General features: G+C 36.2%; 1 protein-coding gene across 1 annotated transcript in view; it reads left to right on the forward strand.

Annotated features, from left to right (window-relative positions):
- The window catches only part of LOC106663171 (MOB kinase activator-like 3), a 37,050-nt gene extending 23,911 nt beyond the window's left edge, over nucleotides 1–13,139 (forward strand). The window contains exons 2-5 of the mRNA XM_014387804.2: nucleotides 10,598–10,748; nucleotides 10,806–11,033; nucleotides 12,144–12,259; nucleotides 12,522–13,139. Of these exons, the coding sequence (XP_014243290.1) occupies nucleotides 10,598–10,748; nucleotides 10,806–11,033; nucleotides 12,144–12,259; nucleotides 12,522–12,662 (636 nt within the window). The 3' untranslated portion in view covers nucleotides 12,663–13,139. The remainder of the gene's footprint in view (nucleotides 1–10,597; nucleotides 10,749–10,805; nucleotides 11,034–12,143; nucleotides 12,260–12,521) is intronic.
- Nucleotides 13,140–14,728: the final 1,589 nt, after the last annotated feature.

Raw genomic sequence — 14,728 nt, forward strand, 5'->3', positions numbered from 1 at the left:
TAAAAAGCGAAAAGATCGACCGGAACAATTTAAAAAAAAATCAAGACTTAATCCACAAAAGGCACCTACAAAGAGAACGATGACAAACGCACTCATGACCTTATAAAAGAGACGACTTCACAGAACTCACACAGACACACTGAATATGACTAAATGAGTCTGACCGACGAACCCATCGAGGATAGGCAGACCAAAATGATACTGACAAATTACTGGTTAATCACCCCTAAGACCTCAAGGAGAAAGTATTTGGCCCGTGAAACACGAAAAAAGAACGTCCAATTCAATGGCAAAGGAAAATGTGAAAACCTGTACGTAAAAACTTGGAAGCGCTATACTAAACAACCTCATTTCCCTGAATTATATTGCCCACGGTGTTACCCAAACGTGGAATGGAGGGAAAATATCAATTAATTGTGTACATTACAGTTTTGTAGAATATTATAAAAATTTATTATGTCAACCTCATTTCCCGGAATCAGTGTTGCCCACAGTGTTACCCAAACGTGGGATGAGGGGAATTTATAAAAATATGAAAAAATGAGTTACTAATGGACATTATATTTTTTTAAAAAGGAAAACAATATAAAAACAAAATAATAGATGTATATCTATGTCTGAAGATGATCAGAAAGACCGACCGGAACAATAAAAAAAAACTATCTACACTTAATCCACCAAAGAAACCGACAAAGAAAGATAACGCACAATAATACACTTGTCACTCATCTCAAGGCAGGTTTATCATCGCCCGCCATACCATAACATATTAAATGAATGATCCTATACAAATAAGTAATTGTAGATGTTAGATGTATCATTCATTTAGTGTGTGTGATGTTTTTCGCCTTTTAAGACTATCACTAAGTTAAAAATCTCCCTTTCTGTGTTGATAGCACAGTGGTGAGTTCTAGTTTTTCAGTAGTTGAATTTCTTCTACCGTTACGTTATATATCCCGTACTTCCTCCTGAAGGTAAATGTAGCGCCACAGTTTGTTCGTGTGTTGGTATTCTCTGCTTCTTGCAGAATCTGCACATGTTGTGTTATATCAATCTTCTTCTTTTTCTTTCTGTTCTGAAACTTGGTAGGTTCAGAGCCCTTCACCTGTATGACGGTTGATTTTACAGGTAGCAGCTCCTTCGTTGCTTGGGTTCAGAAAGATAGACTTCCTTCTTTTTCTTTTATGGAACGAGTCTGCAGGTTTGTCTACAGATTCTTATTTATTTGTGAAACAGTGTTACCCCGCTTTAGGTTCATAAGAATCCCACAAGTAGCTAGGGGAACTAGACGGTCCACTCCATCAGAGCCCCCGCATGGTTGAGTAAGGCTGAATACTCTCAAAGGTCGCCCAATATCAGAAGCTCCTTCAAGACAGCCTTTCTCCGGCTGTGATGATTCTTTAGGCATGGGTGGCATAACGCTTTGATTAGGGCGGATTTCTGTCAATTGTCAAGCTCAAGACTTTGGGGGTAGTGGATGTTGACGGGAGTTAAGATTGAGATAGTGAGGGTGATAGGAGTCTGTTTATTGAGTGATGGTTGAGGTGTTTGAATACCTCACTTTAAAGGTATACCAGAGCCCCTTATTACCCTTCTCACAACGCAACATGACACCGACGCCAGAAGAGCTTTCCCAGGATTCACTACTAGGAAGAGGGGTTGGTTTTTGAAACCCTACCCACAAAAAAAAAAAAAAAACCCCTCCTGTCGACCCGGAGTCAGTGTTGCCCAGTGCCCACAGTGTTAGCCAAACGTGGAACGAAGGGAAAAGGTGTAAAAGCAGAGGAAAGGTGAAGTATTTATTATGTTAGTATATTGCCATAGAGCATATCTTTGTTCACCTTGTTTTTACAAATGAAATTATTAGATTCTATTTGTAAGGCAAATGTTAACAGCTAGTAATAGTTCACTTTTTGGGTTTCCTATACAAAACGTATTCATAGATTGTCTGTCTGTACGTTGCTAGTACAAATTTATTATTTAGAAACCCAAGGAATGTTATCCAATCAAGAGATACATGAAACACTGTGACTCGTTTGTTGAACATCTTGAAATTTTCCGAAATAAATAACAAAGGTGTCGGGACTTTCGTCTCAAAGTTGAAAAGCAGAACGCGTGATGATGTCTTAACAATTTCCTTACAGGAACTTTACGAAAGTTCCACTGCTATGAAGCACATCGATCCACTTGATTGTGCCCTGGTACCAAAAGCCGTTGTTTTACATTCGGAACAGTTTAATTCCGCCGTTCGATAGCCATGTGAGAAATTAAATCGCTTCGGGTCAAAAGGTTAACGTCCTCGGCCCGATTCAACATAATATCCGCGCGACAAGGAGTCTACATCGACGACATGTAAATTTACCCCAGTCTTTAAATAGACGGGGCTGTAAATGATTTCCATATTTGCTGGAATGGAGGACGATTGCGGGAATATTCTGAAAACGGAAGGAAACGCGACTCTGTAGATAAGAGATTATTTCATTTAACAAGAAAAAAATGTAGAAAAAAAATCCCATCGCGTTGTCTCCCGTTGAATTTTGCTGATTCCGGGCGAGGTTTTGCAAAGTTTGCACACTTTTTCTCCCTGAATTAGATATCAAGTTAATAATTACTCATTAATCAACATTTACCGCAATGCATTCGTCCGTCATCTCAATATATGGCCAAAAAAATTACTGTCTTTGTCATTGCCCAATATTGTATCAAAATGAAACTGATCGACAACGATCACTTTTGTTTATCCTAAATAGACTTGACTTCACAGAAATAACAGTGACCGTAGATGGCAAAACGCGTTTGACAGATCAACCCATCGAGGATAGGCAGACCAAAATGGTCCATAACGACCAAATTACAAGTTCATCGTCCAGCAGACCTCAAGGAAAAAATAATCGTCCAGTAAAATAAGCAATAAAACCTCTAACTCTACGGCAAAGGAAAATTTATGAAAATGTCAAAACTTCAAAGCACTGCTAAACAACCCCTGAATTAGTGTTGCCTAAACGGGCAATGGAGGGAATTATAAAAATATATATATTTGAACAATGGGGTTCAACCGATTGGACTCAACGACAAAAGTCCTATTCGACAAAGTGAGAGACAGTTCCTCACTGAAGATGGCGCAATGCCGAAACGCCTTTCAATAACTCAACAAACCCGACTTATCAAAACTCAGCCTCAACTTTAACGATCAATTTACTGGCTTCAACCGTTTCATCCACTCGTGGAAACAAACAAATCTTTTATACTGAAAATTTTGAGTACTCGTTTATATTATAGGCGTTTTTATAAAACTGTATATAGCTTATCTTTTAGCTTTACGTGGTTTTATAGTCTGTTTAGAAGAAGCTTTTTTATTTATTGGTATTTTATGGTCGACAGCTATGGCCCATCGTCAACCCTTCACAACACTCAACGTTTATTTTCTTTCTCGCTTCTTTTGTTTGATTTAAATATATTTTGTTCATTCTTTGAGGTCAGAAAGCAAAAACCAAAATACTTTTGAATTCAGTCATTTTACTTAACACTTCAGAACAATGTCAGTGATAAACCAATTTTGATGCGATTTTCGAAATAGTTTATTTATAATTTGATTAATTAAACTTCTAAAAAGTTCTTCTTACTATCGATTTGTTTTCTTATGGCTCAGCGTTCACAAATACCTGTTTTCTATTTCTTTCATAATGGTCCTTTGTTCATTGCCAAAAGACATTTTTCGCTAAGTAAAAAAATCTCTGTAGTTTGCTTCCGATCATTTTGAATCTGTACAGACTACGTTCAGATCATACAGCCCCTCAGCACCGAATATAGAGAGATGACGCGCCTGACATACCAAAACGATCGGAAACGACCAAACAACAGTTTCATCACCTCCTTCATCGGTAAAACCTTTTGGCCAGTCATTCGTTACCTCGGCACATATTTAATCTTATCTTTGTTCCCTTGAAAACTGGTATTTAGGAAGTCATGCTGACAGATATGAGGAACACATTCAATGGAATCATCGAGTAAACGGGATATCCTCCCCTTGACATCTAGGAAACACTCGAAATCGCCCTTTTGAATTGAATTTCGGTCAATAGTCTGTTTAGTCCTTTGCAAGGATGGATACGGCGCAAATAATGATTATATAAATACGATAACGTTTGATTGTCATGATCAGTGGATAGGAAGTGAATAAGTCTAGCTTTTGACAAAAAGAGTCGACAGCGATGAATTTGTATAAGGAATGTAAAAAAGCAAGACCATTATTATAACAAAGTAGTCTCTACTTTCAAAACGAATCTAGAGGATCTAACATTAAAATTTAAGGCAAGAAATATTCAACTTGTTCAATTTGTTGGTTTGTATAGGAGAAAAAATGGCTTGAAGAAGCTTCATGTACATTACAATTGTATATAACAATAAAAAATTAAGCTAAGTCTACTACGTTTCTTTGATTTTCATAATTCATCAGCAAACTTTGATTGGCACATGTAGACGTTGTGATTCTAAAGTTATGTAAGATAAGGATACTATGTTTTATTACGTCGCCATTATTGTTTGTTTTATCTGTATTTTTCACCTCCTGATCCGCGTATCTACTTTTGTTTTTAGCGTTTCGACTTCACGCCATCATCAGATCAATACACCGGCACGGCCTGTCGAAGGGAAAAAATATCGCGAAAAGTCGGATCTAGAAATCAAGAGTGACAAGGATAATAAATGTTAAATAAATACAAAAAATATAGATAGTTAGATGGTTTTTGAGTTGAGTGCTAGAAACCTTTATCACATCGATTTGTTTCAATTTCAAGACTTTTGAAATTCCTCAAAGTGGAAGAAACGCAGGGAATAAATTGGGTGTTGCTGCATTTTCAAAATTGGAGTAGTCATTTTCACTTTTCACACTTTCATAAATTTCCTTTGTCATAGGGTTGGGTTAGTCAGTGGTCTTTTTTGCTATTTTTCACGGGACAAAGACTTAATTGGTTATTGTTAGATTTCTCCTTGAAGTCTGCCGGGTGATGTAATTTAGTCGTTATGGATCATTTTGGTCTCCTTTATGAGGTCATAAAGGTTTTTCGGGGTTTTTTTTTCGATCGGTCTTTGTGATGTTCTTCAGATAATTTCTATATCTTATATTTTATATTTATATAGTTTTCCTCTTTTAATTTAATGTATATTATTAATTTATTTTTTTTCCCTTCACCCCAGTCATATATTTATAAATTCCCCTTGTTCCACGTTTGGGTAACACTGTGGGCAACACTGATTCCGGGAAATGAGATGGTTTAGTTTACTGCTTAGATGCTATGAAGTTTTTAGTAGTTCGATCATATGTAATTAAATTTATTAATATGTAAAATAAAGTGAGAATAACCGTATGTTTATATCGTTGGATCAGCAATAAATATTGCTTAGGACAAAATATGTCTATAATGAAGTGCTTTTAATGACAGAAAAATCATTTAAAGAAGTGATCATTTCAAAATTAATTTGGTCCATAAAATGAATTTAAAACTATTTAGAGCCCAATGACAATAAGACAGCAATAATCCCAACTAATCATGAAAAATATCGGATCAACATTTATTAAATACTAAACTTATTCCTGCAGTAATTAAAAGTTCACTAGGCACCCAAAGAGTTCTTACGTCCGAAAAATTGAACAAAAACGAGAAACTATGATGTAAACGAAGCTTTGAAACATTTTATGACAACGAAATTATTCAAATTGACTTCACGACAATCATTTTAACAGAAAGGGGCTAAAAGCCTCCATGCCGTAAAACCAAAGGACGCAACTGCAAAAGATATAACAGTTATAAGAAATACAACACAACTATCTACATCTATCGTAAAATCTTACACAGATTGCGATCATTTTGGACTGCCTACAATCGGTGGGTTCGGCTTCTCGCCATATTCAGTGTGTCTGTGGATTTCTGTGAAGACGTCTCTTTTATAATGCCATGAGGGGTAGAATACTTGTGTCGGCGTTATCTGTTTTTGGTTAGTTTGCTCTGGATTTTTTACTGTCACGGGCGGTCTTTGTGATCTTAGTCCTTTTTCGTTTCAGATCATTTGTCTCGCTTCTTTTTTTTATAGAGCTTGCATTCGAAGCACTTTAGACTTTGGCGCTGTTTTTTACGGTACGACAAGCAAAGTCCATTTAAGTAGGTTAAATATTTTTATAAACAAGTGCTTAAGACGATGATGTCTAGGTTTTCTTTCGGATGTGTTATAGATGTTGATTTTTGTGAGCCTCTTATGATATTTAGAATTGAAAGATTTGCGATAAATTTCTGAAGGTCTGAGAAAACTTCAAAGTTGTAGGACAAAAGAAGAATTCTCCATCCACCCTCAGTAGTAAACCTGAACTTTCGCGAGGCTATAAATGAAATATGCCAGAATCCTTACTTTGTTTTGACGGATGGCTCAAAAACTAAAGAAGGCGTGAGATGTGCCTGGTTTGACCCCCAATTCTGTATCCAGGAACTGTTCAAATTGCCACACGACTTTGAAATTTTTACAGCCGAATTAATTGAATAAAGAAAATTCTAGAATTCACTATAGAAAATATTATAGATATGGAATCGCTAGTTATACTATCTGATTCACTAATTTGTATAGAATGTATTAAAAAAAATTACCCTCAATCAAAGCCAAATTACTTGGTAGCTCGAGTAGTTGAAATAGCGTATAAATTGCAAAGGGATTAGGGTGTTACGTATTTTTGTTGGATTCGTGGTCACTCCGGAATCCATGACAATATGGATAACCATGCTAAGCGAACCATACAGGATGGTATAGGTCTGGAGCTTCTGACCCCCAGCTTCAGATTTTAATTGCCAAATGAAAACGCACAAGACTAAAGAATGGCAGACCTACTGTGACTTCGTTCCGACTAAATTTTATTTCTCTATAAATCCAAACCTGAGGAAAAAGCCGTGGTTTACAATGACATGAACAGGCAGGACTCTCGGACAATCGACAGGCTTAGAAGTAACCATGGCATATGTGGAGTATATCTTCACAGAAACCATGTACTTGATTATGATCTTTGCGAAAATGTGGAATATCAGAGGATCTTGAGCATCTCATTACGACTTGCACCAAATATGCAAATAATAGAAAAACACTGATGGACACCGTTTACGATTTAAGAACTTGGAACAACCAGTAAATTAAAATTCTTTCTTAGGCTTTGAGAGTTCAGAGGTTTATGAGGCCATTCTGGCGTACCTTCGGGCTGTTAATATACGGATTTAAGGCATCATCGTTGGACGGGTGAGGTCTACCACCATCCTCTGGGGTGGTCGGCTCGGTGGTTGCCGGCGGGCTGTGGGAAGGGGTTCCTGGGCGTATTAAGCTCCGTAGGTCGGGGAGATGTGGACTTTTCCACGTATCTCGATATAGTGGTTTTTAATCGCATCTCCGATGGACCTCCGTGAATATTGCACAAAAGGTAAGCCTTCCTCTTCCCGAGGGTTGTCGGTTGTGGCTGAGCTGAGCTTCCTGGAGTAGCTTGTATATGCATCCGTCCTAAAACTATCTTTGGCCAATGTCTGAATGCCACATTCAAAAAAAATCATTTGTCATCTTCACGCTTATTTTCGCCATTAAAAATGGGATGGAAGAAAGACGAAACGCGCCGACAGACTAAATAGCGAGGATAGGCAGACAAAACGAATGACCAAACTACTACTATTAACTGACTTGATCTTTCCATTTATTTTAGCAAGTAAACAATTTGTAGCATGATTTAAATTGTTTAAAAAATTTATTGAGCCCAGTTATGACATTTTCGAGGGTGAGTTTAAATAAAGCCAAGATTTTCCGAAGAACGACCATCCATTATTCAGAAGATTTCTCTTAGGTTGGATCTGTTGTTTTGCTTCCTGTTCGTGAAATTCTTTCGGCTTTAGCTCAGAATCTTAAAATGCGGTCCTTTTCCCAATTCTGACAACGGCCGAGTTCACACCTTTGCTCATATTTCCACTCGAAAAGAGGGATAAACCACCAATACCGAACTGTGACTACTCCTGTTTCCAAGGGGTTCGGCGTCTTAACCGTCCTGATAATTTGCCCCTTGATCTCGTCATGTCTTCACCACTCCTGCTTTCCGTTTCTGTGAAACTGAAACACACGTTGTACAATCTCCCGTTGCGTGGATAAAGTGAAAGCACCGCCGCCAATAAGAACAAGCAGATGAACGTTTGAACTATTTCCAATGCGAATGTCACCAAATTAGGCATTTTTAAGGCGATTTTGTGAGCAGTCGGTCATCGGTTCGTCTTAATCTTCTGAAACACCAACGATGACGGATTTTTGAATTAAGAACATATGTTATTTTTTATTATTATTTATTATTTTGTTATAAGTCGCAGGCTTTTTATGGTAGAATTACATTACCTACTGAGGTTTTACAAATTGAATTATAATTTAATCATAAATGTGGGTGTGTGAAGCATTTAGTGACCGTTAATTAATGATTATTTAGAGATCGTGAGATGCCGTCTGGTGTGATGTAGGTTTAGAAAAACATTTTGACTGAGAGATGGCTCGTATAGACCCCGCAGTCGTGGGTTCAATTCCCTCCGTCGCCTCTGGCCTTTTTTTCACGATACCCTTCCCCCCAAAACGACATTTAAACAGCATAACATTATTGTCTGGCATTGGCTAATATGCAGAGTACATAAAGCCATTAAAAAATAAATTCTTTATCGCGCCAACGTTTCGATCTTTATTGAGATCGTCTTCAAGTCCTGGGCCTCAACACCAACACCGTACACTATCACTAATAACTAGGGCTATGATTTATATGCAATAAAAACAGACAGGTATGCACATATATATGTAAATATTTGGCAAAAAATACAATTTAAAACTGAAAATAATGCGAAAACTACCATGAGAAAAATAAGGAAACCTCAAATTAAAACACATAATTGTATTGAAAAGAGAAACAGTGGCAAGAGGAACATCATATAACGAACATTAAAAAAGAAAAACACATTTAAAAAAAAAGGTAAATTTAGAAAATCCGTCGTCTCATCGAGACCCAGATCGGTCCATTGTTGATGAAGTCTCTGATTTTATGGAGTGTTTCATTATAGGTGGGATTTCCTGAGGGTACTTTCGTGTGGAATGGTTTTCCCTGTGTATTTCTAAAAAAAACCTTGAATTCAGGGTGGCTTAGTTTATGGATGGATATGTAAGCTCAAACTGAAGCACGACATAAATCAGTATCTAAACCGGACTTTCCAGACCCAGCCGTGTAGCAGCTTGTGTCACAAAAGTTTGTTGAAACAGACTTCCTATCTTTGTTTTCCTTTTTTTTGCTGTATTTACCAAAAACGTGTAGCTGTCGATACAGGTTTTTCACAACGAACACAGTATAAAACGTTTTCATCTCCCTTAAAAGTCTCACTTGAAAACTCACGCACATACTTTTGAACAAGATCTTTCGTCTTTGTGATGACTTTCGGCATTTTAGGAGTAGGCAGTTCACCACACACAAATAATGTTTCATGATGGAAAACGCAAGAGACTTTTTTATAAAAAGCTTGTATCGTAAATTCAAATCTATGAATGCATTTAGAGTTGCTGGGGCACGTTTGTTAAATTCCCTTACGTGGCATATTAGGTCGGCCCACCCCTTTGGTCTTCCAGGCATGAAGCTTTCAACTTTTTTGGAAACAATCCTTGATTTGATCAAACCATCTCAACAAGATCTTGTTACTATTCTCTTTTTCTTCACTCTTGTATACTATTCCTTTATACCTACTCTCCTTCATACATATTCAACCATGTTAATATCAAGACATTTTTATATGTGCACTGGTAGGCAGGTACTTCTAATTGTGAATGTCATGTGTTGACTCTTTTGTTCATTTAGCTTGATGCACCGTTGAGTGTACCAGTCGGAAGGAAAATCTTGCCGGTGACGTGGTGGGCAACCGGTGGCTTTCTGACGATCGTCTGATCCGTCAGGAGTCCCGGTTTGTTCAGGCACTCGGTCTAAGGACCAACTCGATGGGAACGAGGGAGGCCATGAGAAGTGCAGACAATAGTTTGCCAGCCGAATGTAGGAGATGTGGGGCTGGCAACGAATCGCTCTCCCATGTGCTGTCCACATGCCCATCGAGTAAAGAAAAGATTATAAAAGACACGACGAATGCGTCGAGGTCCTTGTCGCCGGTCTCCGTGCTTCCGGGCATACAGTTAGCGTCGAGCTCCCTTTATGGACCGACGATGGGCAAACGCTGCGACCGGACAGTCGCCACTAATCAGGATGAAGTACATGTACTAGATCTTGCAGTGGCATATGAATCTAGTGACGCACTAAGCCGTGTTGCGGAGGCAAAGAGCGAGAAGTACATGGTGCTTCGTGACGTGCTTCGGGAGCCAAATGTCATGATGTCATGTTTAAAAGTCAATCAATGTGAAACTTTCTGTTTTAAACAATAACAACAATATATCAATATCTTATCAACAAAAATAACTGTGTTTCTCGTTAAACTTACTGGTGGAAATTATTTTTAGCTAGTCCCTTTCCAACATGTATACAAAATAAACCGTGCTTAGACAGATGTCAATTTTTTTGTTTCAGACCTTTCGGCCTAATAAAAGGTTTTCCCCTGGCACTATGCGCTACTCGCTTCACAAACAGGCCCAGGCTTCATTGAATTCTGGAATAAACCTGCGTTCTGTTGTTCAACTGCCTGAAGGCGAAGAACTTAACGACTGGATCGCTGTTCATGGTACTTTCCGACCACAAGAAATATGTACAAGATCCTTCAATCCTGCTTTTTTTTCAGTTGTGGACTTCTTCAATCGGATCAACCTGATCTACGGGACTGTCTGTGACTATTGCACGCCAGAATCGTGCCCCACAATGTCCGGAGGGCCAAGGTTCGAATATCTCTGGGCGGATGGTGTAAAGTTCAAAAAACCGACGCCACTCCCTGCACCGAAGTATGTCTGCCTACTCATGGACTGGGTAGAAACACAAATCAACAATGAAAATTTGTTTCCCGTATCAACAGGTAAAATTACATTTAAAAAGTTATACATCTGTTTGGCCAGGTTCACTCCATGGACTTAAGATATTTTTATTTTTAAAACTAAATTTATCCTAATGTAAATTAGAGTTATAAGGCAGTGGATGTCTCAATATTCTACAAGCTACTTCATTTCTGACTGGAGCAAAAATTTGAGCCATTCCCTGACTATTTTTTTTCTCAATTTTCAGCCAAATTTGGGGAGAGAATTTTAAAAAAGCTCAAAGAAATCAACACTTTGAAATTTTCATGTCTCTTCTGTTGCACTACTAAAATGATCCATTTCTCAATTGAATCATATCACGTGCGATGAGAAATGGATTCTGTATGATAACAGGAGGTGTACAGGTCAATGGTTGGACAAGGATGAAGCACCAAAACACTTCCTGAAACCAAATCTGTACCCAAAAAAGGAGACTCTTTGGTGGTTTATTGCTTGGGTTGTTCACTATATTTTCCTGAATTATGGTGAAACTATCACAGCAAAAAAATATTGCCAAGAAATTGACAAAATGCACGTGAAACTGCAAAATTTTTGTCCAGTGTTGGTAAACCATAAGGGACCGATTCTTCTTCACGATAATGCCAGGCCACATGTCGCATGCCAACCTTGTGGAAACTTAAGGACTTAGGATATGAAACCTTACCGCACCCTTCATATTCATCCAACCTCTCACCTACAGACTTCCATTTTTTTTTTGTATTTTGATCACTTCTTGAGCGATAAAATTTTTAGAGAATGCAGTGAAGCCGAAAACACCTTCCAAGCTTTTGTGAACCGAAATAAAGATTTTTATGTCAGCAGAAAAAAAGTGCTTGTTACACTTTGGCAAAGATGTATAGATTGTGATGGAAAATATTTTGAATAAATTTTCTTAATTTTATCAAAATTAAAAATAGTTTTGACAGCCTCTGCAAAACCTGCATTATTTTTGCACCAGCCGAATATTGGTCACAAGGTCGTAAAGGTGTGAATTTATTTTATCGTTCCTTCGTGTTGTGGGATCTTCGCTCTAGTGGACCCGGCCTTACATTGATAAACATTTCTAATTATTTTTTAAGTAGTAGTAAATTATTTTTTCTTTTCTTTTACAGATATTCCTTTTCCGAAGACATTCATACCATTATGTAGGAAAATTCTAGCAAGGCTCTTCAGAGTTTTTGTTCACGTTTATATCCACCATTTTGACAGGATTGTTACAATTGGAGCTGTGAGTATTAATTATCAAAACAAACAATGGCAAGATTTAAACATCTTATGCATAACAAATAACAAAAAAATTGGCACCATCAATCAATTGAGTCTTCGATAAATAAGTGATTTAAATTGGGCCAATTGTTTTTAAATGCCTTCCAATACATCATCACGACACATTGCTAAACTCAGATTCTCAGTTCAGAAATGACAATTTATTTCAACAATTAATTAGTCAAAACATATTTTACAACCAATTTTTATTTTGTTTGTTTAAGGAGCCACATGTTAACACGTGCTACAAACATTTCTATTATTTCGTCCGCGAGTTTGACCTCGTCAACTCCAAGGAGCTGGAACCATTGAAAGAGATGACAATAAGGATATGTAAGGACGCTTCACCAGCGCCTGGACGCTAGGTTAAGTTTTTGAAATTTTAAACGGAAAAATACAAATAGGAAATATGTTTTGTACTTTTCCAAATTTATAGGAAAAAGATCGAAAAGCAAGTACAAAAAAATGTTGTTTACGGATTGAAACAAGGAAATTTAAGTATTTATTATTTTTAAATTCTAGTCCTTCATCAACCTTTTCTACAGATAGATATTAAATTTTAAATTGTGAAATTTAATTTTTAAAAAATAAAAGGACAAAGTAATTATAGCATTGAACATGACAGTTATAAATAAGTAAATAAATTAATTCATATCATTTGTAATCAACGAGATATTTCTTTTTTCCCTTTAATTAAAAATATTCCCAGGATTGAAACGCCAAAGATTTGTTTGTGTTTTTGTTAGTTTTCTTCTCATTTTGTAAATTCGCGGAAGTTAAGTTTTGTTAGATTTTTTTTCGGATTATCATCTATTTTATTTTTTCAACAAATGAATAGAATGTAATTATATTTGTATTTATTACTATCGAGAAAACATAAACATTGTTTTTCTTTTCTTGCATGTTATACAAAAAAATAAATAAATAAAAATATATAGCACAAATTGTCACTTTATTTAAAATCCGATGACTTTTAAAAAGTGCAAAACCTGCACATTTCCTTTTACCTTTTTTCTCTTTCTGCTTTTCTTTCCTCTTGTGGTGTCATCATGCGATTATAAATAATTAATATATTATTGTCATTACTGTTTTGTATATTTTATTATTATTATTTTACTATGTTTATAAAACTAAATTTATTTCTAAAGAAGGCTTAAAACCCTATTTCTACATTAAAATAGAAATAAAATGTATGTGTAGCGTTGAACTTCTTAATTATTCAATATATTACACTGCTTCACAAAAGAAGTGGCGCACTTTGAAATTTTGATGTTTTTTTGTTTTTTTTTATGTACTTGCCTTTTCCGTAATAATGACTCCGATATTTTTTTTTTTTTAATTTGGGTATTTAGTTAGTGGGAAAATAAAAATTAAAAAAGAATTACTTTTATATACGAACATAAAACAAACTTAACAATCATTAATAGGGACTGCGACGGTTTAGGCGTTGACACTGGAAGGTAAAGGTCCTGGGTTCAAATTCTTTTTTTTTTTTTTTTTTTCCAAAAACATCGATATCACGAGGGTAACACAGGGTGGTTAGAGCAACAGCGCTTATTAAGCCAAAGGTTGTGGGTTCGAATCCCGCTTTTGATACTAACTTTTTCATCTCGACCAAGACCTTACATAAAAAGAATAATTAATTGAAATAATAATAATGAAATCAGACTAGCAACAGTCTCAGCATGAGTATAGGCTCATCTTATCTTTTTATTCTTCCATTCAAATACTATAAATACTTTTCAATTAAGTAAGGTTTTGGTTGAGATAAGATGAAACCTAATAAATGTAAACTATAAATACTGCAATGCTACATAATAATAATAATAATAAAACAACACTTATTTTTATTGTTATTTTTTTAATTTATTTATTTTTATTTTTGAGGGAGCTATCTTTATCTATTTCCCTTGCTATTTTGGGCATTGTAGTTTATTAACCCGCAATTTGTATTTTCAGTTATTTCATTTTTCCGCAGCCTCAAAAATTCCTGAAAAAGAAATAAATTTTGCATGGAGAACTCTCATTCAAACACTAGCAGGCAAACATTCAAAGATATTAGAATTTGGGAAAAGGCCTATATCTCAATATAAATTCCAATAAATTTAAGAAAGTTGAAAAGTGCTCTTCGAATCAAACACTGGGGACCTAGTAACTCCTTTAAATCACTCGAAAGGTTGAGCCTTTGCCAAAAGGGTTGCAAAGTGAAACAGTCGACCAAAATATGTTTTACAGTCAGAATGATATGTTCTCCACTTTGCATACATAGGGGACAAGTTGAAGGTTGTTGCCGATTAAAAGCCTATTCTGGATTAGTCTGATGTGACCTACTCGCAATCTAGAGTGAACACAAGTTCTTTTCTCTCAAATTTCTCAGTTGGCCATTTATGTACAACTGGCTTAATTTCTTTCGTACTATATCTACAGATAT

This window comes from Cimex lectularius, unplaced genomic scaffold, assembly GCF_000648675.2.
Source record: "Cimex lectularius strain Harlan isolate CLEC.00 unplaced genomic scaffold, Clec_2.1 scaffold23, whole genome shotgun sequence".
Taxonomy (NCBI): domain Eukaryota; kingdom Metazoa; phylum Arthropoda; class Insecta; order Hemiptera; family Cimicidae; genus Cimex; species Cimex lectularius.